The 27,652-nt window shown below is 50.6% G+C and overlaps 1 protein-coding gene across 3 annotated transcripts in view; it reads right to left on the bottom strand.

The window, feature by feature from the left end:
- LOC128273755 (heterogeneous nuclear ribonucleoprotein R) overlaps positions 1–23,867 on the bottom strand; it is a 45,878-nt gene extending 22,011 nt beyond the window's left edge. For all 3 annotated transcript variants that reach the window (XM_053011792.1, XM_053011791.1, XM_053011790.1), the window contains exons 1-5: positions 23,710–23,867; positions 3,721–3,842; positions 3,448–3,641; positions 3,228–3,355; positions 2,900–3,141 (exon numbers count right to left, since the gene is read on the bottom strand). In XM_053011792.1, the coding sequence (XP_052867752.1) occupies positions 2,900–3,141; positions 3,228–3,355; positions 3,448–3,641; positions 3,721–3,840 (684 nt within the window). In that variant the 5' untranslated portion in view covers positions 3,841–3,842; positions 23,710–23,867. The remainder of the gene's footprint in view (positions 1–2,899; positions 3,142–3,227; positions 3,356–3,447; positions 3,642–3,720; positions 3,843–23,709) is intronic.
- Positions 23,868–27,652: the final 3,785 nt, after the last annotated feature.

Here is a 27,652-nt window from a genome sequence, read left to right as displayed (position 1 = left end):
TTTGAACATGATTTACCTGTTAGTTTACCAAATTCATCTAAAATCTCTTCTTTTCCTTTAGATTTAGGTATGTTGCCTACAAAAAGGCGCAGATTCGGCACGCTTACATTTATTTTCAAACAATTGCCGGGCTTTATTTCATAATTATTGAGCTGTGGGGTAACAGATATGAAAAAATAATTGGTGAACAAAAATGATATAAAAATTTTGACCGAATCAGTTCGTCGATTCAGCAGCTTACTTTTTCCTTAGTAGCTCACTGAAACGACATTGAACGTGTAAGGTGGGAACAAATAGAGAGATAGTTAATGGTAGAGAGGATACTATACAATTTTGAACTGATTGGATGGTGTATGATGGATAGGAGGAAAAATAAACCCAAACTAAACGGAAATGTACAGTTCAAAAAACTGTTACCATTTCATCAATACTAATAAATACATTTAGGATTTTTCTAAACATAATTCAGTCAATAAAAACAAAAGTGTTTACCAAACAAATAAAAACATAAAAACTTAAGTAACCGAATAGATTTGCTGTTGTTGTTCTAAAACAGAAAAAGATAGGCAGTCTCGAAATGCTCATGCTTGTATCGAAAGTAAGGACGGAATCTACACCCGCAAAACGAAATTAAAAGAAAATCAAAAAGTTGAAAAATAAATGAAATGCCATTGAAGTGTAATGATTAATTGGTTGACATTGTGCAACAAAACATATCGATCATTTGACATTATATGTTTCTATTCTTATTGCATATGGCACAGAAACAAATATTCTATGATACTAGGAAATTATACAGGTAATATTGTAGAAAGAAGGTTAATGATTATTGCACCTTTCGCTAATTTTACCTTAACAATCGCTGTCACTCGGATACGCGTATACATACATTTCATACATATATAGCCAATAAGCTGTGTTATAAAAGCTTATTGGCAGCTTATCGGAAACATATTTGACTACTATTGTGGCCCTCTTCGTTCTTACTATTTCGAAAATCGTACATGTAAAATGTAGCCTTCGAGCAAAAAGCTTGGGCAAGAGAAAGAAAGAAAGCGTCGCTTATTCGACGCTGCATGGAATGCGGAATTCGATGCGATTACAAGGAATAGCAGCAGCTGTACAGTGTTAGACTACTTTTTATAAAAGTGTTACAAACGCTTGAATGAACTGCCAGTTCTCCGAAAACATTCGTTTGTGTCATGACAGAAGAAAAGCAGCCAGCTGGTCAACGACACCGAAGAAGAAAGTAGTTTTTCTACAGATCCTTTCACCACCGAATATGCTCGTTCCAGTAAACTTTCAGTGGAACCGATTATCGACGTATGGCGCGTGAACCCCGTTATTTTGCAAACAGGAAGTGCATTTTCGGTTGCACGTCACGGATGTTGGTACAGACCCCGAAATACCATTTGGAGGAGACACACAACACAATACAACAACCGTATGGTGCAAACAGTCGAAACGACCACCGGCTTCGGTGCATTTAGCAAAGAGATACCGTTAGTTCATCAGCAACAGACCAAACGCGAAACGAAAACGGGAAAAACATGACAGGCAACGAAGAAAAGAAATAAATAAATGACAGCAAGTAGCAGCGGCAGCGCTGTGATCGATATCTTCCGGTCAAGGAACCAACTAAACCGGGGATGGATCCTCGCCGTTGATTATACCGTCGGTTTAATCATATTTTTCGTATTCCTTTTATCTATATGATTCGCCCAAAACCAGAAGGGTTGTTCCCGCGACACGTGCCAATTTATCGAACATCAGAATCTAAAGTGTGCTACATTCTCCAAAGGGAAAAAAGCGGACCGTTGCAGTGGTGCACGGAACAAATGCTGTCATGTGCTAGCATCTGCACAACTGGCGCAGGAAGATCTATCGAAAATGTATTTTCTTAAATGCGTAGCAACAGCAACAGTCACCCCCACCGTATTGCATTCGACATACTCCGTGTGTTTAACAAAAATAACATAGTAATTTCAGATACTAACGATAATAGGAGTGTTAAATGATTTTGACAATGACACTCGATCAGTTCCTTGCGCTCGAAAGCAGAATGAATACTTCATAAAATGTAGTTCATCTCGGTTATGCCATCGATAACAGTAACATAATCCAGAAGGACTGACAGACCACAATATTGATTATTGAACGTCCTAAACATATTAAGCAGTGTAATTATGTAAAGTCAATTTCTACCCTGAAGAACATACACACCAATCACCTTTACACTCAACACCATCGTTGCAAAACAGAAGGCCACCATTGCATATGTTATAGAAGATAGTTTTTGCTTTTTTGGCAAATGTTCGAGATGGAAAATGGGTTTCGTTTTTTTTTTCATTTACTGTTTTGATCTCGTTTGACGACAGGAACACGTACTAAAAAAAAGTAAACTACATTTAATATCTATTTCCAATGTATTAGTACAAATTGTTGGTTTGTTTCCTTTATGTGCAAACAAATCATATTATTAGGCAACTAGAGGAAAAGTACTAAAATGAAAACTTGGGTAAGGAATAAAGCACAAAACAGGGCGGTACGGAAGTATTGTCATTAGAATGAACAAAAGGATTTTAACTTTTACGAAACCAAACCAAAGTAGATCAAAGAAGTTGTGCTGCCGTGACAGACCATAACTCCTAAAGAATTGCGAATGGAAACCAAATGGAACGGTCATTATAGAGGGACCGATTGGTGTGGGGAGATGAAACTAGGGCGGGTGGTTTTGGGGATCCATTATTACGATTACGGTACCGATGTACCTACGGGGAACGTTGAGGAGTTGTGGGGAACGGTGAAGGGTAATTAGTGTACCGGCATTGTAGTACACAACTCTTGACAGTAAATCAATCGAAAACAAGGACGCAGTACTGACGACAGAAAAACTTACCTCCCGTACGGCATTCGAGGCAGCGTCCCGTGAGGTGAAGGTAACGAATGCGTAACCACGGTTTGTGCCCGTCATCGGATCCATCATCAATCGGAGGTCCCAAATTTTACCGCACTTTTCGAACAGCGGGATGAGCTCGTCTTCGTACATATCTTTTGGTATTTTGCCGCAGAACACCTCACAACCGTTTCCCGGTGTGTTGCCCTCCCAGTTTGGGGGAGGTCCACCGTACTTGCGTTGTCCTGGGGAAAGTAGTAAGGCAACGAAAGGCAAAAATTAAGCCAAACTCATGCGGAAAAAATAACTCCCCACAGACTGTTCATCTTACCTGTTGTGACATCCAATGTGTATCCGGTTCGCTCCAGGATCGCCTTAATCTTATCCTCGTCCGGTCCTTTCGCTTGCACTGTAACAGGCGGTGTGGGTTGTCCTTGTTGCGTTGCTCGAACCTTTTGCCTGTAGGAAGAAGATTGAAAACCCGCACGATGACTTTCCATTGGGCGACGTGTGCCCAGTTCCTCTCCCATCTTGCACCGAACGTCCTTTACCTGTATGTTTTCATGACACCGCATAGGAAGGCCGATTTGTTTGACACATGTTCGAGGTTTGAGTCTAGGAACTGATCCAGTACGTCCAAGGCACCTTCTACATGAAATTCTTTCAGCGCGTCGAGTGCCCGTTCGTCCAATTCAGCGTGGGCTAGTTTGCCAGTTTTGTATATGTCGTCCAACCGCCCCGCGACCTGTAGATTCGGAGTAGATTCGATACCGCGAAAACTGTACAACCCCAGCGCACTCTGGCTGCACGTGCGATGATCTTACCATCTTGTGTAATCCATATTCCAACAGCTTTGAGTAGTCCTGCGTTCGTTCGCCGTCGCCCCCCTCGCCAGATTTCTGATTTGCCATCTCTTCAACAACCTCACCATTACCTTCGGCCATTTCTGTAGTGAATGTACGGAAAAAAAAATACAATTATACGATGTGTCATCGTTGATATGTTTTACAGTGCATTGTATGTGGTATTTGGCATCTCGCACATACCGCACTGGGCCGTATTTATGAACTCTAGTTTATTTTTGATGTAATTTACATCCTACTCCTAGTTTCTATGGGGGGAGTGAAAAGATCAAGCGAGGAAAGAAATGATCGCATGCCGTAAAAACTCGATCCACGGCAATTTGAGCTCACGATCGGCGGCGTGCGAGCAGCATCGCATCCCCAACGCCCGTGAGGTACGCGTGTATCTCACCGCGGTTTGTTCCGTTCGGCGGCGAATGGCCACGCGGTACTCACGCTCTCCCAGTTGCGACGATTTCTCTCAGCGCGCGTTGCGAGTAGGATCCCACACGCACGCGGCGGCTAGTACGGATCTTTTTTGCGAACTTTTACCCGCGAGAAACAAAGCCGGGCGGCGCGCGGCCACACGCACTTTGCACACACGCAGCACGGGGCGGTGGTGGTGAGTGGTTAAAAAATCGCAAACGCACTCTCGCACTTTTTTTTCGACACGCGCGGCCAGCCGGCCAGCCGTCTCGCACGCTCGCTCTCACACCGTTGACGCTGCGCTGCTCTCGCGCTCTGCCTGGCGCGTATCAAAAACCGGGTTGATAGGACGCCGCCATTTACAGGCCGCGCGCGCGAGGCCGGTTCGCGGCGCGATGAGGCGGACGGTGCGTAAGCAAAATTCGCGCGCCCCTCGCGTAAAGTAGGTCACGGCGCCGTTCGCGCGTGTTAGTAATATGCGCAACACTATACGCAATCGCACAGTGCGTGCGGTGCGCTAGACACCGCGAGCCGACGACGGTGGCCTAGAAAAACGTGAACCTCGCGCGATGCGTTGCGATTTTTTGCTATGTCTTCCATTCCCTCTTTTTGCTCGCTTTTGGCAGAGACGGGGCTTCATCCGGCTAGCCCTGGGGGCGCGCACACACGACGCCCATAGGTGTGTGTGTGGTTCTTGGTGTTGCTGTTTTTTTAGTTTTGCATTTGGTTTCTCGGTTTTCTGCACACAGTTCTTTCCGCACAAGTCGGTGCGGGGTGACGCACCGGAACCAGACGTCCACGCGCACGCCGACGGCGGCGGCATGCGTTTCGCACAACCCGCCCAGAGTGTGCGTGCGCGAATAATCTTTCGGCGAACACAAAAATCGGGCCAAGGTCTCCGCGCGAATGATGTCGCTCTCTTGTGCGCCGCACCACCGGCCGATCGCGGACCGTGTTTCGGTAACAGTGTACACGCGGCAGCGTCGGATTTTAGTGGCACAGATTTCGCGGTGCTTTAGCGAACGTTGAAATGTGTGGTGAACGTTGGTGCGCGACTTTTTGTTTTTGCAAACAAAACTAAGGCTGCACAGTACCGCAAGTCCGGGGAACGATCTGGCCATCTCGCTTCGGCATTCGGAGTTGAATTTCGCAGACTTGGTATCGGCGTATTGAAAGTGAAACTGACCACGGCAGTGACAGGTAAGCCCCCGGCGCAGTGTAGCGTGAGATGTCGGAGGCTTCAGAAGCACGGTGCAAGTGATTTTCGCAAAACCGAGTCAAGCTGAAGGCGTTGGAAGTGAAGTGTTATCTTCAATCAATTGGTGATAGAGGCACACCAGAGATTGTCCCTGAGCATTAATTAGGGCACAGCATTTTGTGGGGCGTGAGCGTGATTCTTCGTTGTGCAGGGAGACGGCACTGATCGAGAATATGATGGGGAGCAGACAGGATTAAACCCACTGACAGTTGTTGTTGTTGTGTTGTGTTGTGAGGGACTTGCTTCCATTCCCCGACCAAGCGGGATTAATGTCGGACGCCACTACTACTATTTTTCTGCGGCTCGGTTACGGTTTCCACTGCATCGGAAAGAAATTGTTAGTACAGAAAAAATGTAATTAAAATTTACATGCAACCTCCAAGTGGCCGTTGAGTTACCGACCGCGGCGGACTGGTTCGCACTTAACACCAACACAGCGCAGCGAGAGCTCTCGCGCTCGAACGTAGTGAGTTCGCGGAAATTGTTCGCGAATCGTGCGGCGCAAGTATGCGTGAGTGTATCGGAACTCCCGGAGCCACACCACGCACGCTGAGTCCTTCGCGCCGAACCGCAAAAATAGAGTTTTGTGCCCCGATTTTTTTGGGGAAACAATGGAGGCTTCCTACTAAACAGCAGAATGTCTTCGCCCTCTGCCGAAAGGATGGACGTCGGTCGGGAGTGTGTAACAAGTGGACAATTGGAAAACGAGTGACACGCATGTCATGGCGCGCGTGTGTTGTCAAAATTCAGTGCACACCACACGCATACATCCACCAAATCTACATAGCCCTGCCAGTTGTGTGCCCAAAATCCTGTCTAATTGTGTAAGTGAAGCGAGGGAGTTTTTGGAACACTTTGAATCTGTGGGGGCCCTGTGGTCGGATCATGTGGTGGTGGTGTGGTGGTGGTGTGGTGGGGATAGGTATCACTTTTTGGGGGATAAAATTCGCAACGGCACACAACACAACCACGCCACAAATGGGGGCCGAACCAGTGCTGCCGGGGAATGTGTACGAAAGATGAAGAGACTTTCGCACCGAAACTAAGCACCGATCTTGGACCGTGCCCCCGGCGGCGGCGGCGGGGAAGGAGCGGGTTACAACGGATCATCCCGTCGCTTGCTGGCCAACACGAACATTTGCACGTTCGTCCCTTACACACCCAAATTTTCGCGCGGGGGTGGGGGGTTGTTGCCATGGGTGTGTACTAATATCCCCCGCCCCGTGCATCGGTGTGCGAGAGGTCAAAAAACTTAAGTCTAGTGACCTTCACAGGAGATTCGCGGTTTTCATGCGACTTTTCTTTGTTTGTGATTGACACACCAAATCGCTCGCAGCAAGCCAAATCACCAACATAACTGTTGTTCTCTCTCTCTTTCTCGGTCTCTTATTTTTCCTTTCTCACGACGCACACACCACCGATAGAGAGAGGATTGCGCAAAATACTTTTGCCACCAGAGTTAAGCCACCAACAAAACAAAAAAACAGATACTTTCCGTGCGCGTGTTGAAGGTTTTACCTGTCAGCCGGCTTTCGTAGATCCGCACACGCCACGAAATGTTAAGCCCGCGCACGGATGCCACTGCGGGGTAGGCCAACCCCCTCACGCAACGTCGGTCGATGCTACAACGGAGGAGGAAGCCTCCCAAACACCGCACTAGTGTTCCCGAGAGCCATGCAGAAAGCCACTGACTGCGGAAGAACCACGCGCGCAGCAGGGTATTCTATATCATCATACTCTACTAGCGTACCGACGATCCCAATCTTTGCGCACACACTACATACTACCTCTCTCACTCATTCTCTGTCTCGCTCTCTATGTTCCGCAGAAGCGGTATTACGGGATACCAACACACCAACGCCCGATACGGCAACCGCGGCACACCATCAACACAAGCAAACGCTACTAAACAACAATGATGAGCGTGTTGCTGATTGATGACGGTGAAAGACGAGTGCCTGGGGTCCGAAGGAGTGCGTGTCGTCCTGTGCGTCCTGACAACATTAAACCACAGGCAGAGGCATCCTCGGAGTCAGCTCGGAGTCAGAGCCACGTGCACAATGTTACGGCTGGCAGCCACATCGCCCTTTAACGGAAGTGATATTGCGCGTATCAAAGCATGCTGCTGGGAAGGTCTCCTTGTTGCTAAATGTCACGCCTTATCCCCACACGAAATCGAACGGACAATCGGTAAATTTCAAAACCCCTGCGAGCCAACCTTTGGGCCCACTTTGTTGCAAAAAGGATTCACACCACCAGCAGATCTTGCGCACACGTTGTTAAAGAAGCAAAGCCGTTGGACTGGCGCAACCGCCGCAAGTTGGCGATGGCAAGCGGAAAAAAAATCGCATACCAACAGATGGTGGCCGACGATGGTGTTGTCGAACCCATCGCGGGGGGTGGTGGCGGGGTTTGCGAAAAATTCGCGAAATGATTATTTTCACTCCGCACGCACACACACTCGCACGTCGTCGACCGCGATGCGTGCGCGTTTCGTTGTGTGTGCGCGCGGGCGCTAGGCCCCCTCCTTTTCTAATTCTTTCTCTTTCTCTCTCTCTCTCTCTCTCTCTCTCTCTCTTTCTTTCTTTCTCTCGCCTACTCCCTGCCATGTTGTTGTACCCTTTTGTTGCTTGTTTTTGCGACTTATCGATGTGTGGGTTGCGTTTCATGTCTTCTTTTTTTAGATTTACTTCTGGTCAGTGGTCTTGCGTTTTCGGAGCTTTTCTTCGCCCATCGCACTTCCCGCAGCAACGGTACACCCATCAAAAATCCCATCACCGAACAGGAAAGAACAGAGGAGCCAGGAAGGCGCGACCCCCGGAGGGGTCCGCTTTTTTGAGGGCAGATGCGAACACATCCTCTCGCCCATCTCTCGCCCACAAAAGTAGAGAGTGCGTGTGTGTGTGTTTCAGTGGCAATGTGGGATCGTGTGTGTGTGGGTGCATGCGCTTGTTTCGCAGGTTATTCACCTTCTGGACGCGCGATTTCGTGACGCAACATGCGCGAACAGAATCAACCACTCTCGCCCACCGCCGCCACCCTCTAAAATCTGCTTCCGATCACCGCCGCCTGTCGCTTCTGAGGACCGAATCAATCGGATTGACCCTGCGTAACTGAGGTTTCTTGTAATAATCAAAGTAATGCTCAGCTATTGGCTGCTGTTCTGGGGTAAAAGTCACACCGTTGAAACTTTGTGCGTAGCTTACTTTTGCCCATTCTTTTTGGGGCGGTCGAAACCAGGGTAAAAAAATGGCTTTGGCCCTGTTTGGACGATATAAACAATTGGTGTGCACAAAAAAGGAAGCGAATTCTTACTCTGTCTTCGGAGTTTGGCTAAGCGGAGCTTCATGGTCCGTCTTTAACTAACCCCAGTTGCACTGGGCACTGTTTCCCAACGGTGAAGAGCCGAGGCGGGTCCGCTCTGTATTGCTGCTGCTTCTCGCACAGTTTCTAAGATTTTTGAGACACCGTATTTCGGATTACTATTCTGCTGCACACAGTGGGGCTTTTAATGAATCCCAATTTGAAGCTGCACCGAACAGAAAAAAAGCCAGTTTCGCCACCGGCAATTTTACACACGCGACCGAACAGGCACTGCTCTCTTGACTGAATGTGGTACACGTGCAATGTTAACTACGATCGAATGTAAACCAAGCGCGTTCGCGTTCGATATCGAACGCTGTCTGGGCCTACCCTGTCAGGCATAGAAAATAATGATCCCACGATACTTTTTAGACCAGCCCTTACTGCCATCAAATGTACTAAAGTGTACTAAAGTGTACTAAGAATGTTATTCAACTTAATTAAATTTAAAAACTAATTCCGTTCCTTGTTTTTCAGCGGACCAAGTGTGTATGTGTTTAGCGTTGCACCGCACGCATCTCTTCATGCGCTCAGCAATGTTTTGAGACCAATTAGCCGTGGGGGGGGCCTCCGTTGCAGCCGACGACGACGACGACGGTGGCGGCATATCCTCGAGGAGCGGTGAATTTAGTCAGCTGTACATAAATCGATTTTCTCATAACGGGCACTTCTTTCCACCGTTTTAGCGTGAAACCCCGGAAGAGAACAAACGTTCAAACAGACCGGAAGTTCCCTTGCGCTCCGTTTCCCGGCGACGAAGACGAAGGACTGCTTGTGGTTGTGTACTGGCTGGGTGGGTTACCCAAACTCTAGCCCCCCCCGTTATGTACTGCGCCGAGAGTTCCAATCGCTTCCCGGCGACGACACCAGCGTACCACACCACAGGAAGCAGCACACATAGTCTGTGTATCCTGGAAATGCGCCAGACGACGTCGGTCCCCGTCGTACCCGTCGCTTCCGCGCCAGACGGTATCCACCGTCTGGGGGATGAAGCGCGATGGCGCAACCATCGTACACAAACAGTCAGCCGGAAAAGCAGTCAAAATTTTGGCAGGTTTAAGGAACAGTACACACGCACACCCAGGCGCGACCCAGTGGTGAGTTTCCGGGCGTGAGGTACACAAAACACATACACACCACCATCAAATCGTCATCTGTCTGTCTGTGACCCGAAGGGATCCGTTTCCACGGCTCGGAAAATCGCTGCCCTTGGTGTAGTGTTGGTGTACGTACCGCCCGAACCGTGCTACCCAGAACAGGACAACAGCAACTTTTCCGGAATCGTTCTCTGTTGCCCGGCCGGTGTGCGATTGTGGTAGTGTTGTATGGTGCTGGCTGGCTGGCTGGCTGGCTGGCTGACTGGCCACCGGTAGATAAGACACTCGTTGCTGCTGCTGCTCCCCCCGGTATCGTTTTTCTTCTTCATTTCCCACTGTCTGTCTCGCTCTGTCTCGCCCATTGGCTCCCCGACTCATCGTCCTGGTGCGCCGTTCGTCGGGCGGTGAAGGCTCTGACCAACCCCAACGGCTAGACGATGATGTTGAGCCCCCCTCCGAGGAGTCTTGGGTCGTGGCTCGTCGTGTGTCGCGAGGGGGCGGCTAGGAGGCTTGGCTTGGCCGGGAAAGGAGTTTTCATGGAAACCACCATACTCCGGGCGCAAAAAAGCGCAGACAAAATCGATATTTTTAGACGGCCACTACCACCACCAGCACCACCAATACGCGACGAGACTGTTGGAGACGAGCATTTGGTGGTGTGGGTGTGTGGGTGGATATCCGCATCGTCAGCCCGAGGGGGCGGTGGGCTCGTACCGACAACCTGCCCCAACCCAGCCGTCGGTGGGAATGTGCATCGGGCGGTGAGAGCCGTCTGGGAAACATGAAAATTGCAATCATACTGGCACCGATTTTCCGTGCGCCTCTCCTCCCGTGCAGTGGCTCGCTCTGGCGAACAGGAAGCTCTCTCCGGTCCGACCTTGTGCCGTGGTTGTGGCCTTTTTCGATTGATAACTTGAAATACCTTGGTGTTCCTGGGAGACCTCTCTGGACGTTTGCCATCGGCTAGACTACCCTCTACCTGGTCCCTTTTTCCTTTTTGTGAAATATATTCGTCGAACCTTTTCCAATAACGACACCCTGTCGTTGTAATTGCCACAAGTTTCGCTTGGCCAAATGGTATCGACGCTATATCAGATTCGTCGCAAGAAGTGGCTCACAATTGCAATGGAAGCGAATTTAGAAGGTAGCTTTCCAAAAGAAACGGACCGAAGTTTGTCTGCTTGGCAGAAGTTGACCAATATAAAAGGTTTTGCTTAGACCAATACTAAGAACAATCAACCTTTTCTGTGATGGTCTGGCAAATTGGTTATGTTGTACGGAAAAAAAACCACGCCCTACCTGATATTTAAATCGCTCAAGGAAGCGGTACGCTACTAAGCGACAGCAATCCTCTTACCCTTCCGGACAGCGTCGTTCCCGTGTGTTATGGAAAGTACCCATAACTGGATTTTAGATATCCCTCTTCCCAGTGAGGCGTTTCTAGTTTTAGGGTCGTACTTTTTTTCCTCCGTATCCTAGACATCCTCCGTAACAAGAATACACAAGAAAAAAACCTTTGGCATGCAAAAATGTATTCCAGAAATACGGCAAGTCTTACGGTGGGCAAGGGTTCACACAACACAGGTGCCAAGTAAGGGACTTGGGCTTAAGGTGGTTTTTTTTCACCAGTCCAGCCAGTTTGCTAGGCTTTAAACTTGCACCGACAGGTACAGCTGATTTTGGTAGCGAACTTTATCAGCCATTCCAGCGTAGAAAGGTGCAAATTAAACTGATGTTCGTTGATTTAGGTTAATATTGTAATAATTTCTTTTTTTTGTAGAACACACATCACTCACCTTCGATCCGGTGCTACAAAGGTGATAAAAGCTAGTAACCGGACCCAGCAGTGGATTATAAAATAAGTCGTATCGTTTCGAGCGAAACGGATGTTCAATGATGCACAAATCAAGTAACTGACACTGGGACGGGCACACCGCCGGAAAGGGCACACACCCGAGCGAAGAACACCGGCGAAACACGACTTGAAAGTGACACTCTTGACTATGGCTGGCAAGTTCACACTCGCAGCAAACACGTGCTCCGGGGAGGGCGGCCAGTCGGACACACACGATGGCGCAACGTACCACAAGTAAATCAAAATCTTCGGCTACTTCGGCATGGATTTCATTTCACTGCCTACAAAACAGGCGAATTTTTCTTGCGCTTTTGGAACGCCAACACGCGCAACTCCAGGGCACCGTTTCACTATTTTCACCACATCGAGACTGTGGCAGAAGACTCTCGAGCACCACGGCCAGATCCCCCGGACCCGGGATCACTCGGGACGTCCAGCCAGCCAGCCAGCCAGCCAGCAGATCGAGCAAACCGGCTAGATCTTCTTCTCGAAAGTGTGCTGCTGCTCGACAGTCGAGCGGGATAGATAGTGGCGCGCCGCGGCTGTATGCGAGAGCGAGACCCTGCGGTCCAGAACGCGCACCATTCGCGCACTCCAAGACACCGTACACACACCCGTTTCAAAGTACGCAGCACCACCAGCCAGCCAGCGTGTGTGCAGCTGCAAGGACACGGCAAATCGGACTGTTCTGCAACGAGCGCTCGGAAGATGATGAACGCACCACACCGCGAGCCGATGCCGTCGTCGTCGTCGTCGTCGTTGTGTGTGCTCCGGCTCTCTGTGCAGCACCGAGAATGCAATGCACATACCCGGTGCTGCAGTGGAAGGAACAACGCAGCCGGCCGGGGGGAGGGAGGCCGGACCAGCGCCAGGGGCGCACTTTGTCCATTGCGCTTGCCCCCGGGGCGTACGCGGCGTACATGGCGTAGTGGCGCGATTGCAATTGTATGTGCATGTGCATGCAGTTTCTGCATATACACTGCTGCTCTGCGCACACCATCGTCGTCCGTCGGGGGCCATCTTCGTGGCCGAACGTGTACGTGTGTGCAAAAGTACGACCGCTATGATGTACCACACTACCGCAAACGTCGCAAAGCTCTCTCTTTCTTGCGCTCTCTTTCGCACGTGGAGTATGCTTCGAGCTGGCCACCGATCTCTCGTCGGGGAAAGGGTTTCGTTCGGGCCGGCCGGATGTCGGGTGCAGTTTTGTGCAGGACATAACCGATAAAACTTCCTCAACCCATCCAGCCATCGACACTCTCTCGGGGATAGGTGCAACCCAAACATTTGATAAAAAGAAGTCAAAAAGTCTATCATCCCATTTCGATTCTTCTCTCTCTGCGTGCCATTAGTAGCGCCCCGTGCTTCCGGTGGCATGCGTATTCGGGGTGGGTTGTCCGCCACCAGCATCATCTGGTGGGATGTTGGGTTAAAAAGCGGCCAGGCGGCGGCCAGAGCCACCCAACCCAGCCGCAGCCTACTCTCTTTCTTTTTTGCAGAGTAGTGTGAAGCAGTGCAATTAAGTGTGCGTGAATCCCCGAGGCAAAGCGGAACACGACACGGACGGACAGTGTGCCTGTGTGGTAAAACGGGCCAACATTAGGGGAGCGCCAGAAAGAGACGGGAGAAGCAAAGAAAAGAACGTCGCGAAGATAGAAGAATAATAGAAAAAGCGAGAAAGAGAGAAAACATGGACAGATTACGGAAAGGGGGTGATATGCACGCGGCAGGCGCGGGCGGGGCGAGGGGCTCTGCCAGTACCGAGATGTGGACGACGAGCAAAAAATGATGGACCCCGCGCGCACAGCGGCGAGGGACTAAAAGAAATGAGGAAAGCATGAAAATCGAGCAAATATCAATACACGGGTGCGAAAAAACAAAATGGTGGACGATAGCGAGCGCGCGCGCGCCTGTCACTTTGTACGATCGCGACCACTTTCGAGAAAACATGGCGTACGCATGCGGACACCGAGAGCGAGGAGGGCTAGCAGCGTCCGCCGGATCCAGGACTCTTGAGCAGGACAACGATTACAGTCTGCTGTGTCCTGTGAGGGCTTGTTTGGGCTTTCCATCGGAGCTTCGGAGTGGCCAAATCCTTTGCAAAACTAGCCCAGCAGAACTGTGGCAGAGCCATGACGCATTCCTCGCGCCTCGTGCGCTCGTACAATATTCGAGCAGTTTCTTCTTTTTTCTAGCAGTCAGTCGCCCGACCGGTTGAGAGAGAAACTTCAACATAACCTACTGGGCACACCGATCGAAGGCAAGACTTTGTCAAAGAGTGTAAAAATCCGGGTCCAGGCTTCGCGATCGACGCGAGTTTGGCTGAACCACCACGAACTTACCACAAAAAACGCGAGCGTGATCGAGAAAGTGTCCACGGGCGCCTTTGTCCTACGGGAACGATGTGTCTGCCGTCCGCCCGCCACTCTCTCACTTTACCCACTATTGCACAGCCCTCTTTACCAATGGTTGTCAGTAGTAGCCCACACACTGGGGCTGGGGCTTTCGGGAGCGAAACGGATCAAGACAATCACATGCAATTTAGCCGCGTTCTGGGCGATGTTTGACGGAAACGCAACTTTTGACTGACGGACCCCGCCACACTACCACTGGACATTTATCCTTTTTTAGTTAAGCACGTGCACTTGGAGCCTGAAAAAACACACACGCACACATACGTTTTAAACGCTCAAACGTCATAAAGACAGCAGCGCACGCACCAAAACTGTGCGAATCGAGCAAACGATTCGCACGGCCACTGTCGAGACTACCCCGTTCGCGAATTACTGCGCGAATTTCGGGTGTCGATCGTACACGGGCACACACAGCCCACGGAGAAGTGGAGATTAAGATACTACTATGGATTGATCGTGATCCGGTGACGGCAGTGCAAGCTTCTGTTTGTCACGGGAGAAAAAAGCTCTCATAGTAATATGCTCGACTTGCTGGCCCCCCCAAAGCAATCACACGATGAGATCTTACATCAGTACATTAACACTGTGATTGACACGAGGAGAGCAAGATCGCGAATTGGCTGTGCCAAACGGGCAGGCAAGTAAGTGACACACGCACGGGCGGCGGATTACGGACGGTACTACCCGTTAGTCGGGGTCTCGTTCCGTCAGTAGCGCGCGCGCCCACAAAACACGTACACCTTTTTTCCTATCGCTACCATACCGCGATTTGCTAACCACATATACACCAACAAACACACACACACACACACCCACAAACAAGGGTGCTTTTCTTCAGAGGGGCACGCAACACACGCGTAACATGTAACGGGGTATTTGAGATCATGCGGGACCATGCACACCGAGAGGATCTTGGCTTGGGGCAAAATTCCACCCATCAACCCGACCGTCGGGGGAAATGTGGCCCCCGTTGGCCCAGCCCACTCTCTATGGTAGGGTACAGGACTAGGGATGCACCACACACAGTACACCTGGACGGAAATTCGCACATGCGATCACTGTGCCACTGGACTACCATCGGACTGTGGGCCAGAAACTACCATCGGACTAATGTTGATTTTTTTGTTTTCAGTACAGGACACGCGATTCGGACAGGTGACCCGTTCGCAGCACCCCACTGCTCATGATATCGGCAACGTTCCGTTATACCGTTGGCAACCACTGCACATCATCTGAACACTCCGCGGGACAAAGAAAGGCGATTGGTGGTGGCGTGAAATCACTAGAATCTAATTCACCCACCACAACCCACAGAGCGGGAGAGAGAGAGCCCTGTGCAAGTGAATCGGTGGTGACAAACCGATCCCCGATAACCAGAACAGCGGCTGGCACACACGTCCAGTAGGCACCGGCAGGAGCAGGCACCACACATGCACCTACTACGACGGCAAACGGTTCGATACTGAAGGGAGCGCGCGCACGCGGCCTCTTGGGGCACAGCGCGATTCAAAATGCGATTCGGATGCGGCGTCCGTCCGTGATGCTCTCCGAAGAGAGCTCTCCCTCTCTCTTTCTCTCATTTTAGCAACGCATTCGGCCACAAACCGTTGATCCTGTACGCGAATCCGCGGCCGGCACCACACACCAGCGCAGAGTGCAGCGGCAAGCACACCAAGAACGTTCGGCGGCGCGCTACTATCATGCAACTAAACACCTACCTCTCCGACACGAGAGAGAGAGAGAGAGGCACAAGGAGAAGGAGAAAAAAAACGTTGGTAGCCACACGGCACTCCACCATTAACCCCGCAGCAGGAGCGCAAGGAGTGATCGGGGAACACCCGGAAAACCGACGGCAAAGGAACAGATTTCGCTATAACCCCTTTTCGCGTCGACGAACCCGGTGCTCAACGGCCAGCGACGCCAGCCACGAAGAAGTGTGTGTGTGTGTGTTCATTCTTTAATCGTTCCAGAGCATTTCAGTTTTGCTTGTTTCTCCTCCTTGCGCGGTTCCTTGCTGGCAAAAAGTTAGACGCGCCGCGCCAAGGAATGCGCGTCACTGAACCGCGATCTTACACGCACGCACGTACGCAACCGAAGAGTGGGCCAAGAGATTCGCACACTGCAGCAGCGAGAGATGACCGGACACGTAGCTCAGTGTCACCGGTGTGCGGCGCGCACGGCACCGAGCCTGGCGATTGATTTTGTTTAATGTCCTTTTGTGTCCCACACGCGAACCGGTGGTCGTAGCGCTACCAGGATCTGCCCCACACACCATGTGTGTGTACACTGTCCGGTTTTATTGCCTTTTTTCGTGGTAGAGGTTTAACTAACGAGGAATTCGTCACAAAACAAAAAACGATTTGTTTGAAAAAATGGTTTCTCTTTAAACATTGCCGTGGGGCGGCAAGGCCGGAAGGGCCGAGCGCACACCATGGTCTCTAACACGACAAACCATTGCAAAAATCGTTCCGAAACCATTCGTTGCTGTGTGTGAGTGTTGGTTCGGTGGGCAGTGTGCCAAGCGGATGGTGTCGAAGGGTTTGCATTGGCGGGGGTTGGTGTGGTGCAACAATGATGACAGGTCGCGGTGCTTCGAGCCGATGTACAGGGTTGGCTTTCGGTCCTCTGTGGCCGTCGTCGTCGCCGTCTAAAGTAAAATCTCTTCGACGGGCTCCTTCCTTTTTCAGCCGCACGACAAATCACACACACAGAAAGCGCGACCCTTCACTCTTCTCGCCACTGAAACATACATTTTCGCGTTCACGCGCTCGATGAGAACTCGCCCCCGACGGGCGACACAAATGCCAGTCGTCGTCTGCTGGGCTAGCTTTTGGGGTAGGTTTTTTCTTCATCCATCGACACGGCGCGAGATTCACTCTGTCAGAAACCATATCCAAACCACCGGCCGAAGGATGGCCCTCTGACTGTCTGACTGTGGCTGGGTGGCAGCAGGAAAAAGCCGGTTCCTTCGAGGGAAACAGAAGGAAAAAACCGCGGGGTCCGAAAAAAACTTCTCAGCAACCACCGGGACGAAACTTTACCGGCTTCGTTTTTGACAATCAGCCGCGAGCACTCTCTGCGTGCGTTACATCGCGCGAAAGCCGCGCACCACCAGTGTTGTGTGAAGGAACTTGGTCGCTCGTTCGCTGCTCTCTCTCTTTGTCACTCTGTTTCTTTTTCTCTGGTCAAGACACACTCCTATAGGGAGCAAACGTACAACCTATACGCACTCGCTGTTCGTCCGTCGGGTTTAAAATACGCCAGCGAAGCAGCCAAGAACAGCATCGCGGGCACTAAACAATCGGCCAGATAGTGTCACGGTGCCGGGAAATGCGGTGACGAAGGGGGTAAACGGGGGTCCCCTCTAACAGTGGAGAGGTGTGGTGTACCGAAGTTCAGATTGCGTGTACGGACCTGTGTACGTGTACGTGCCGTTGTGCGCTCTGAACGTCTGAATCTTGATCATCCGAGAGACAGAGCTCACCCATACACCTCATATGCACACGCACACAAGCATCGCGCGGCGAGCCACATAAAATGTGATTTGAGGCTGAGCTCTGTGGCATCAAAACGGGTGACGATTGCGTTAAGCGAAGGCGCATCATTGTTCAGGATGCAAGGATTAAGAGAAATCGTGCTTTTCAATCCGTACCCACCATCACCCGAACATTCCGGACCGACGCAGAGCAGCATCACGCCGCGTGTAAGTGCGAATTTCCTACACGCAGCGCGGGTTGGTGTGTTTATGTAGCAATTCGCGCATAGATTCGCGCGTGTGGTGTGCGAATTCGGTGGCGATGAGTTCCCCGCGACCGGTGAGCACTTCGCGCGGTTGTGCAAAACGCGAAAGGTCGCGGCGCTCAATGTTCTGATGTGGCTTCCCCCTTTGGTGAGCGCCTGACCTTGCTGTTGCTGCGATGCGCGGTGTTGCGTTGTCACGTAGCACTCGCTTCGACCGGTGCACGGACCAACCTTTTTATAAACATAGCGAATTTTTTTTTTCCAATTTCCAATTGAATTCAGTTTATTTTCTGTAACAAAGTTGCAACATAAAGGAACGAGGCGCGTCAGCCACCAGGCGTCCCCATCGGGTGAAGCGTTCGGTGCGTTGCTCCGAGAACATTGGCTAGAGTAATTAAATAACATCAAATTTATGTTCCCCTTTTTGGTGAATTTTGTGTTTTGGTAAATTCCGACTTTTGCCCCTTTTTGTGGTGGTATTTTGCGCGATGGGCTGTTACGCCCCGAGATAATTTTTCATCTTTCAACGAAACGAAACGGGCTTTTAACAACGAAAGGGGGCCCTGCGGTTTGTGCCCATCTCCATCCTGTGCGCGTCAAACGTCAAAATTTGTGCCGCCCGAAGTTTGACACAGAGAGGTTCGCGGCTGTTGCTAGGTGCTCGCGGCAAAGGAAACGGGTGCGTGTCCCACAATATTACATTTGCCAACGCAATTTTATTAATATTTTACCTCGCTTTACTTTATTTCCCGTTTAGGTGGCAGCTCCCTTTCTACGGATGCCGGAGCATTTTGCACTCGAGGCGACAAAACTGCACACCACACCCCGGCAACATTGAATTTGCTCTCGTTGCGTGCGTTTCCCACGGCTAAATGCGCGACCAAGGCCTGGCGGCATGGTGGTGTGCGTGAGTGACTGTTCGTGCCGCAGATTTGCCAAATGCCGTTGTCGCTCTATACGACAAACTGCATAAGAGCGCGCGCGGATCGGCACCATAAATTGCGCTACATGATCTAACCCACCAGCCAGATACCGAACACATCATACACACAACCACGCGGCCGGCCGGTCTATGTGTGTGCGCGTTGGTGCAAATTCTCATATAACACACAGAAAAGCCGCCTCCGTTCGAATGCATCTCTCGTCCCCATGGAACGGAACGCGGGGCCGAGTGTTTGCACCACTGCATCTCCGAAACCGAACCGAGCTCCCCGGCGGGGGGTTCGAGAACACCGAACGCACCGAAAGGGGTAACGTGCAAATGGCTGCAAATTATGAACGCATCACTGGCAGCAAAAGCAGTGTGCCAGTGTCGGCCAGACGCGCGCAGTGGAATGCAGCTTATGCCGCGGGAGTTCTCTCTCTCTCTCTCTCTCGGTCTCGCTGTTATGCATGCGTTTCTTTCTGTGTATATGTTGATGCGGAAAGAATCGCTTTTTTTCTTTATTATATACTACGCTTCTCATTCTTGGCTCCGGCTGCCAACGTGGAACTGCAGGGAAGCATCAATTGGAATGCAAATGTGCGCGTCGTCGTCATCGTCGTCCCCTGTTGGTTGCAAAAAGGGCTGTGCGAGTGCGAAACGCACCGAGAGACCCACACGAGGCACGAGAGCGATAGCCAGCCACGTAACACACACGCGGTCGTCGGTCGCCAGCTTCCTTGCGGGAATTTGCAAAAAGGGGTATTTCTCAACGCTCGCTCTGGGGCGGCTCTGCCCCTCTGTGCGCCTCTGACGACTGTGAGTCAGACGACGACGACGACGGCGAATGCGCCTATGTGGTTGCAGTGTAGTTGGTTTTTTGTTCCTCCTTAAGGAATAAAAGGGTTTGTAGAGGTTTTATGTGTGGTATGCGCCGCGTTTCTTGCTGTCGAGAGACGCTATGTGCTCACCACCCCACTCGGGACTGGTTCTTGCTTTGTTCTCAGTCTCCGCGTCTCACTGTTGCTGTTGTCACCCGTCGCAGGATTTATTACAACTCGACACACACTCTCGCTGGGGTTCGCTGAAATGAGGTGTCACATGTCAAATGGAAGCCCCGTTACAGATTGAATGAATTACTTTCGAGTAGCTTAGAGAGGGAGAGACAGAGAGAGTAAGAGAGGCTTTGCCTTTTCTCATGCAACAACCGCCTTGGTCGCTCGAGTCGCTCCTGCTCGTCAGTGGGTTGGTGTGCAAAATGCACTCGAAACATTGGCCGCGCGTAGAGAGGCCGGAGTGCAAGTGTTTTTTGTGGTCCCAGCACCACCGGTGATGTCATGCGTGATGCAACCACCGTTGACTGGAGCAGCATATCGCGCGCATGGCAAACTATCTAAACGTGGCACCAGAATGCATGCAACATTCAAAGAACCAACTGCAAATCCCGCACGGCACATGGGGTTTATATATAAAAATTGTAAAAAATTAGTTCCTAGCGTAGAGCGATGACGGACGCGCGAAGGCTATCATCAGTTAGCAAACATGTAGATCCCTGTTTACTGATCATTGGGGCCCGGGGCGCACCGCAACATGGCCGCCGATTGATAATGTGTAGGCCCATAGGAGGAACTTTGTTTGCGAAAAGAGCGAAAGAATGAAGCAATCAAATGTAGCGCAAAAACGCTTCACTCCGCGCGATTGCACTTTTCGCTTGGCCACTGACCAAACAATAAATATGCTGCATCGCGCGCGAGATACCGCGCGAGTCGTATTGATAGTGCACGTTAGATAAGAGCCACAGGAGCGTGTGTGTATGTGCTTGTGAATACGGAAATCTTCCAAGACGCGCTCGTGTGTTGGTCCCGTTGGCCGAGAAATGGAGTGCGAGAGTTTCTGCCCACAGTGCACTTAAGATGTTAAACAAATTGCGCAAATAATCTCCGGCAAAATAGGGTCAAGTGAAGGTACACCCTACGATAACGTGGCACACACGAGGCAATGTCACACATAACCGCAATCCCATGCTAGACACGTCCTGGGGCTTGCGTAAAACCAACTCGACCGATGACGTTGGCCAGCTGCGCAGACGATAGGATTCGAGGAGCATTATGCCCCGCGTTCAATTATGAGCAATATTCATGCCTCGTCGGATATGCTTAAGCCCGCTAGCGCCCGACCAAGGAGTGGCCGCTTTTCGGACCAACGCCTAGCTTTTCACTTTTTCCCCCCGGTACAAACACACACGAGCGCCCATGGCAACGGGGCACAGTATGCTTTGCCCACTTTGGGTCAATCTACTGCAGGAGAGAGAGATAAGCATCGACGAGAATTGCACAAGTGGTTACACCGATCGGCGGTTGGTTGCACATTCTCAAGGCCTATCTCTCCCCGTCGTGTCTCTCTCTGTGGTCGTCGTGTGTTGGAGGAGCATTTGCAGCCTCGACCTCGTGTGTCAACGGGTGGCTCAATCGGCACCATATATTATACATACATCCCGCCGAGTGAACGTGCGAATGCATTAAAGTGTGGCGCGAGTGCGGTCACAACCTGCACCACGCAGCAATAGCAGCTGAAGCCGGTTGCAGCTGCATCTAGAGCTGCATTGGATCCGTGTGTCCGGGCGTGCATCTCTCTCCTTTCGCTCCTTCGCTCTCTCGCTCGCCGTAATTAATTGGCAGTAGCTGTGGGCCGTGTTGTCTAGACCCACACATAACTGGTACTCGTTTCGCCTTGAGCACCATTACTTGCCGGTTTTTTTTGCGGCCATTTTCCACTTTCATTCTATCTCACCGACGAGATAAACTGTGCCTAACTGATGGCTGAGTTTACGGGCAGGAAAAAAACACTAAAATATTGGGTAGTCTAAAAAGAGGTCCATTATTTTTGCGTGTAATTCAAAACATTATTCAAGATGCTTTCATTTGTTTGATTTTCGTCAAATATGCAGCGTTTTGTCGGAAAATGTTGGAAATTTGCCTTGGACCTTTAAAATGTTTCTCTTGTAAAAGTCTTGGTTGTTATTGTCAAAAAACTAGAGCGATTCAGTTTCACAATCGCAATTTGATTGCAACTTACTATCACTAAGTAAGTTTTGCAATGGACGAAAACGCTGGTAATCGCTTAGTGCAAGGTTCGGACTATCGCTGGATGCATTAGAACATCCGAGCCAAGCTCCCCACTAAAGACGTGTGTGATATGTCGTTGTCCTGATGGCACACAACACCTCTTCCGATTCCGGTCAATTGCTAGCTTCGAACGGTGCAATTGTTGACAGTAGAGTTCTGAATTTAGTGTTTGGCTACACGGAAGCACCTCATAATAAACGGTTCCTATCAAGCCTCACCATATTCCATAGAACCTTCTTAGCCGTTAGTCATTATTTGACCACTGGTTGAGCTCTTTCACCACGCTTAGACCACGATCACACACACTATTGTCGTATGTATCCCATTTCGCATCCCCAGTACCCATCCATTTAAGAAATGGTTCGATTTAATTTCGTTTGACCAAAAGTTCCCAGATGGAAATTCGAGCCATCATGTTTTTTTTGTAAATTGGTGTGGCAGCTAAACATCGAGCTTCTTTGTGAAAAGGCTATGCCCAATTTCTTCTTCGTTGACATCCATTGTAAAGACAAACAAACAAAAAACAATGAAGCATTTTTTAAAGTGTAAAGTATCAGCTTTAAAACGAGTCCAAACTTGAAACTGTACGATCGATACTTCACGAGATATCGATCACAAAAGACATCTACCGTAAAAATAATGGATTACTTTTTAGGCTACCTAATATGCCAACGACGCCTCGTGGCGTGTTTATGCGAACTATTAAAAGAAGTCTCCTCGGGCCGACTTGGATGTAAGCCGAGTTCGTTTCAGGTTTTCTTCGACTACACTGCACTACACTCTACCATCCATCGATCGGTTGTTATTTCAAGTACCCGAGAGGTTTGTGCATCGCAGCGACCATTCTACCCATCGCCATCGTGCGCCAACCTTGGAGGAATGCATTTGTGCTATTGATTTTTCAACTCACGGCCAGGCCAGCAATGGGCTCTCTTCTACGTGAGGCAGCACAGATTAGCGCACGATACGTTTGCGTGTTTCTACTACTGCCGATGGTACGGGCATACGAGGTCTGTTCAAAGTTTCCGGAACAAGGAAAAGTCACACGGGCCCAAATCTGGAGAATACGGTAGCTCTGGGATCATTAGTGTGTTGTTTTGGCCATAAATTCCCGAAGAAACCACGATGTATTAGCTGGGGCGCGACCACCAATTTTGGGTTTCCCACAAATCCGGGCATTTGTGTCGGATTTCTTCGTGCAAATTGCGCATAACTTGCCTGTAATATTCGTTATTGATCATTCTATCTTTTGGCAACAACTCACGAAGCACCACGACCCTGCAGTCGAAGAAAACTGTAAGCAAAACTGTTCACATTCAACTAAACCTAGCTTTTTGTCGTTCACATCTGCTCGGCCCTCTGAGAAAATTGTTAACCACCGATAAACGCTTCTTTTGGTCATAATATCTTCACCATAAGCCACAGTCAAGCTAAACAGCTGTAAAAATTTACTGATTACTCAAAATGGCCGAACTTTTCACCATAAGTTACTGACATTTGTAGCAACCTAACGCCACAAAAAAATCGGTTATACGTAGCCCGCGGAAATTTAAATGTCGCGAAAATGTTTGAACACACCTCGCACACGGGCAAACAGTCTACACCGAACGGCTTACCTACCCACATTGGACGGCGAAAAAGTGACGTGGGGAAAGAGTTGTGTGCCGCTAGTGAACTAGTGGAAAATACTTTAGTGTTGCCATTTCGCACAAGGGCGCCCTGTGCCGCCCGTTCGCTTGTAATAAAGTGCGCCCCGCTCGGTTGACTTACCTTAAAAAAGCACCCGGAGAAGCTTTCCGCAACGAGGAGGAGGATGAACGCGCCGAGAATGCAGACTGTGCGCGCCGTCTGATGGATTGAGATGGACACACCGCCAAGGACTGGTTTCCGAATGTTTTTTGTGTATGTAACCCTTTGCCCTTTTCACCAACTTTTCACTGACGGTGTTTGTGGCCGTTACTTTCAAATTTTGAAACCCAAATCGCGCCGGGACACAGGGAGATAAGCTTTCGTTCTCGTTGCTGTTGCGTGGTACGGCACAAGATGCCGGCGTCGTGGTTGCAGTTAGTTGTACAATTTTTTAAGTCAATCACGAACCACGTTGGGCGGGGGGTTTCTGTGTCTGCGAGGAAGGTGGTAGGTGGTGCTGTAGGTGGATCGGTGTAGTTTGCCGTTAGTTTCGGTTTCGCTCGGGGAAGCCAATCATTTTTCCGTTAACCCGGGCCCGGTGCTTCTCTGCGAGGCTTTTATACACTATAGAATTTAATTATGGTTTCCGTTTCCAGGTGGTGCGAGGATCAGAGTGAAGCAGAGTGTTCTTATGTTGCCGGTGCCTTTATCTTTCGATGAGTGTGTTTCGAGACCCTAAACCAATGCCAATTTTGGTGACGAAACGGGACGAACGGCAGCGACCACAAAGCCGAGAATACATTGAGGCAGCGGAAGCGCAGAAGCAGGGAACTGACGCAAGGGACTGGGCTGGAACGCTCTAGTAGCTGGATCACGTGGCGGCTCTCGCTGCTGGCGGGCAGGATGTAGATGGCGCCACTGTCGCCGCACGTTGGCGCGCGCGAACCCTGATTGGACCCCGATTGGTTTCGCACGTCGTTTCCGCGTGTCTCGACGCACTCTCTCTACACGTCCGATTTCACGAGATGCACACTCCGATTTCACTGTTTAGCCCGCTGCGAGTTGGGCAAAATTGTTTCCACAAACTGTTTGTCAACCATCCGTTCGCGCTGCACTCTTTTTGCTAGAGATGGTTGTTGTACACTACTCTTCACCGCGTTCCTTCGTTCACTGGCAGCGATGAAATCTATTGTTGCTATGTTGGATCACAATTGTGTGTGTGTGTGTGTTTTGTTTTGTTTAATTCTCCTGTGTTTGTTTTATTATTTGTTCACTAATATCGCATATCGCGGCTTCTTCACTGGACAACACACCACACCGCACCGGGGGTTGCACAATGATTGTGGTTTCTGCTGGCGCACGACGACGACGATGACGACGATGGTGTTGGCACTCACACACTCGCTCGCTCGCTCACACACACACGTACACAAATACACAGACACTCGAACGCGCACGTACACACTGATTACACACTACATACTCCTATCAATTAATTATGCACTAGTAAAGCCGGTCGTCGCCAAGCCTGGCGCGCACACTTTCTGGTGGGCCGCGCGATGCCGGAACGGGAAACGGGTTATTACGTAAGATTAGAGTGAAGGGTAGCGAAGAGAGAAAAGTTACAACAAACAATAGAGGAAAACCGAAACGAAACGCTTTCTCCGACCGAAAGGACTGCGGGAGAGAGTTCCGGCCTGGCGGCAACCGAAACGCAATTTTGTCGACAACGCACGCACACACTCTCGCTGTGTTAGCCAACTGTGTAATATTGTGGGGGAGCCATTTGTGAATTTGATTGCAATCGTGTGTAGCCGAATGGATCTCTCTATTGCTTGCCTCTATTGGCTCGGTCTGTTCTATTGCAAGAGGTTATGGTGGTGGTAGGGCTGGTGGTGTTCGAAGCACATTTTCTTGTCGCCGTGTTACTATTGGTTTGATGCACTTTGGTGTGGGTATGTGGGTAGTTGCGTGTCGTGTGTGTGTGTGTGTTAGTCAGTGTGGGGTAGTGAGGGTGGCCGAAACATGTTTCTTATTTCTATTGCTTCACACACAGCTAGTGGTAAGGATGGGTGGTGGTGCGAAGGGGGCGAATGGAGCGTTTGGAGGCGGGAAGAAGAAAATTAGATTAGTAATGGAGGTAGTAGGTCCCAGCGAATGTTGCAAGTATTCGACCGAAAGCGATCGATCGAGAGAGCGCCGCAAAAGGACGAGCGCGGATGCCGTCGGTCCGGGGCGTTAAAGCTCCGATCCGTACACCTTTGACACAAACGGTAGTTGGTCCCAGGTCCGAATCATCAATATCCAGGCACTTTTCAACTCGCACTCGACAGTGCGGTACGGCACAAAGTTCGCGGGAACACAGAAACTACCCCGCAGGAATCTGTGACGCAATACACGCGTACCGTGCGCGCAGGATTTAAATCCTAGCTGGACACCCGGCGGGAACAATGTTTTTTGCCCTCTCTCCGTAACGCCACCGTTTTGGCCCGTTTTTTGTTGGGCTATTCCGCCGGAAAACGAGTTCCTGGACACGCACGCACTCGCTCCCGTCTGCTTTAACCCCGTGTGTTCCGGCGTTTAATCTTCGGGGTGAACTTCAACACAAGGACCTAGGGCGGTTTTTTTTCCTTGTGCCAGGCTCCTAACTACTCACTACGACGACACTACGGTGGTGTGTGATGGTGGTACTTTTTTTTTGCTGGCGTTGATTTTTCCGCTATCTCACACTCGTTGCTGCCGTTCTCGTCTTTCTCTTCTCTCGTTTCTTTTGCACATCACTCGCGGGCGGGCCAGAGGGGACCAAACTAAACAACGAAAACAAAAAAAATGGCTGGGATGCGGCGGATGCAACGCGGCACGGCAACGAGTGACCACGACACACGACTCTCTCTCCGTTGTTTCCGACGACGACGTTCTTGATCGTCCGCGCTTAACTTCACTAGTGCACCGCCGGTAGCGAAAGCATCTCAGCAAGACCGCGGACCGCGGACCCGAAGCTCTCGCGGGGTCTCGGCCTCGGTTCGGCTTCGTGCATCCGCTCTGCTGGCCTCCTCCTGTGTGTGTGTGTGGTCAGCACGCACACCAGTGCAAAGCCGCGCGCCGTAAGCGGCAAAGGGGTTGCCACCGGGGAAGAAAACGGAACCGCGCGGAGCGCGAGGGAAGAAAAGAAGCAAAAAACGGCGCACGAAAAACCGCTCGATCGTTCCGAGTCCGTGCCGTTTAAAAAGGGAGATAGAGGGAGAGAGAGGGAGCCTCGCGGGGGCATCGGTGTGGCGGCGGTGGCGACGGGTCGGGTTTTGCGATTGCGATGCATTGGTGCAGTTTGCTGCGCCGCACCAATACACAAATAATCCGCTGCTACTGCTGCTGCGGTTGGACACTGCTTGGGGTGTGTGTGGGGGACGGGGGGGACAACCGGTTGCGAGAACGGAACGGCATGACCCCGGTCGTCGTTCCGTCTCCGCCACTGCACACGTGCACACCGCAAAATGCAACTGCGCTCACTGCATTGCGAACGGTGCAACGGGGTGGCACACAGGCCGGGGGACTGGGCCAGATTGTAAGTAGCGCGGCCACCGCGGTCTAGTAGTATGGGTGTGGGGCACTGGAAGCAACTATACGGGTTGGCAACACTTTGATTATGAAACCGATCGTAGGCGAATGGAGGCGCACGGACACTCAAATTGAAACGGGTCCCAAACGTGCTAGTAGCCATCATCCAGGATGCCTTTCCGGGATCGTCCTGGTTACTTGGGGCGATCGTACGATCGCGTGGTCGGCACGGCACATACGGCGCAATTGCAGTTGCAGTGCACGCACTTACACCACCACATCACGCGCGCAGCCATTTTCTGTTGGTTTTCCTTTTCTTTTTTGGTTCCTGTTTGCCTCACTGCCGGTGCGGTGATCCTGGTGCGACGCTGGTGAAAGGCCGCTTTATGATGGCGAAGTACACGTTTATGAGCTCCCCCCTCGTTTTTTTGCCATCCTTGGTCCGTCCGCCTGCGGTTTCTTTTTTTTTTGTAACCGGAAACGGGTTGCGTACGAGCCTTTCGAGGAGCGGTCGAGCTCTCGGGCACAC

This window comes from Anopheles cruzii, chromosome 3, assembly GCF_943734635.1.
Source record: "Anopheles cruzii chromosome 3, idAnoCruzAS_RS32_06, whole genome shotgun sequence".
In the NCBI taxonomy this organism is placed as follows: domain Eukaryota; kingdom Metazoa; phylum Arthropoda; class Insecta; order Diptera; family Culicidae; genus Anopheles; species Anopheles cruzii.
The sequence above is the reverse complement of the archived record's forward strand: the minus strand, read 5'-3'. Positions and strand labels throughout refer to the sequence as shown.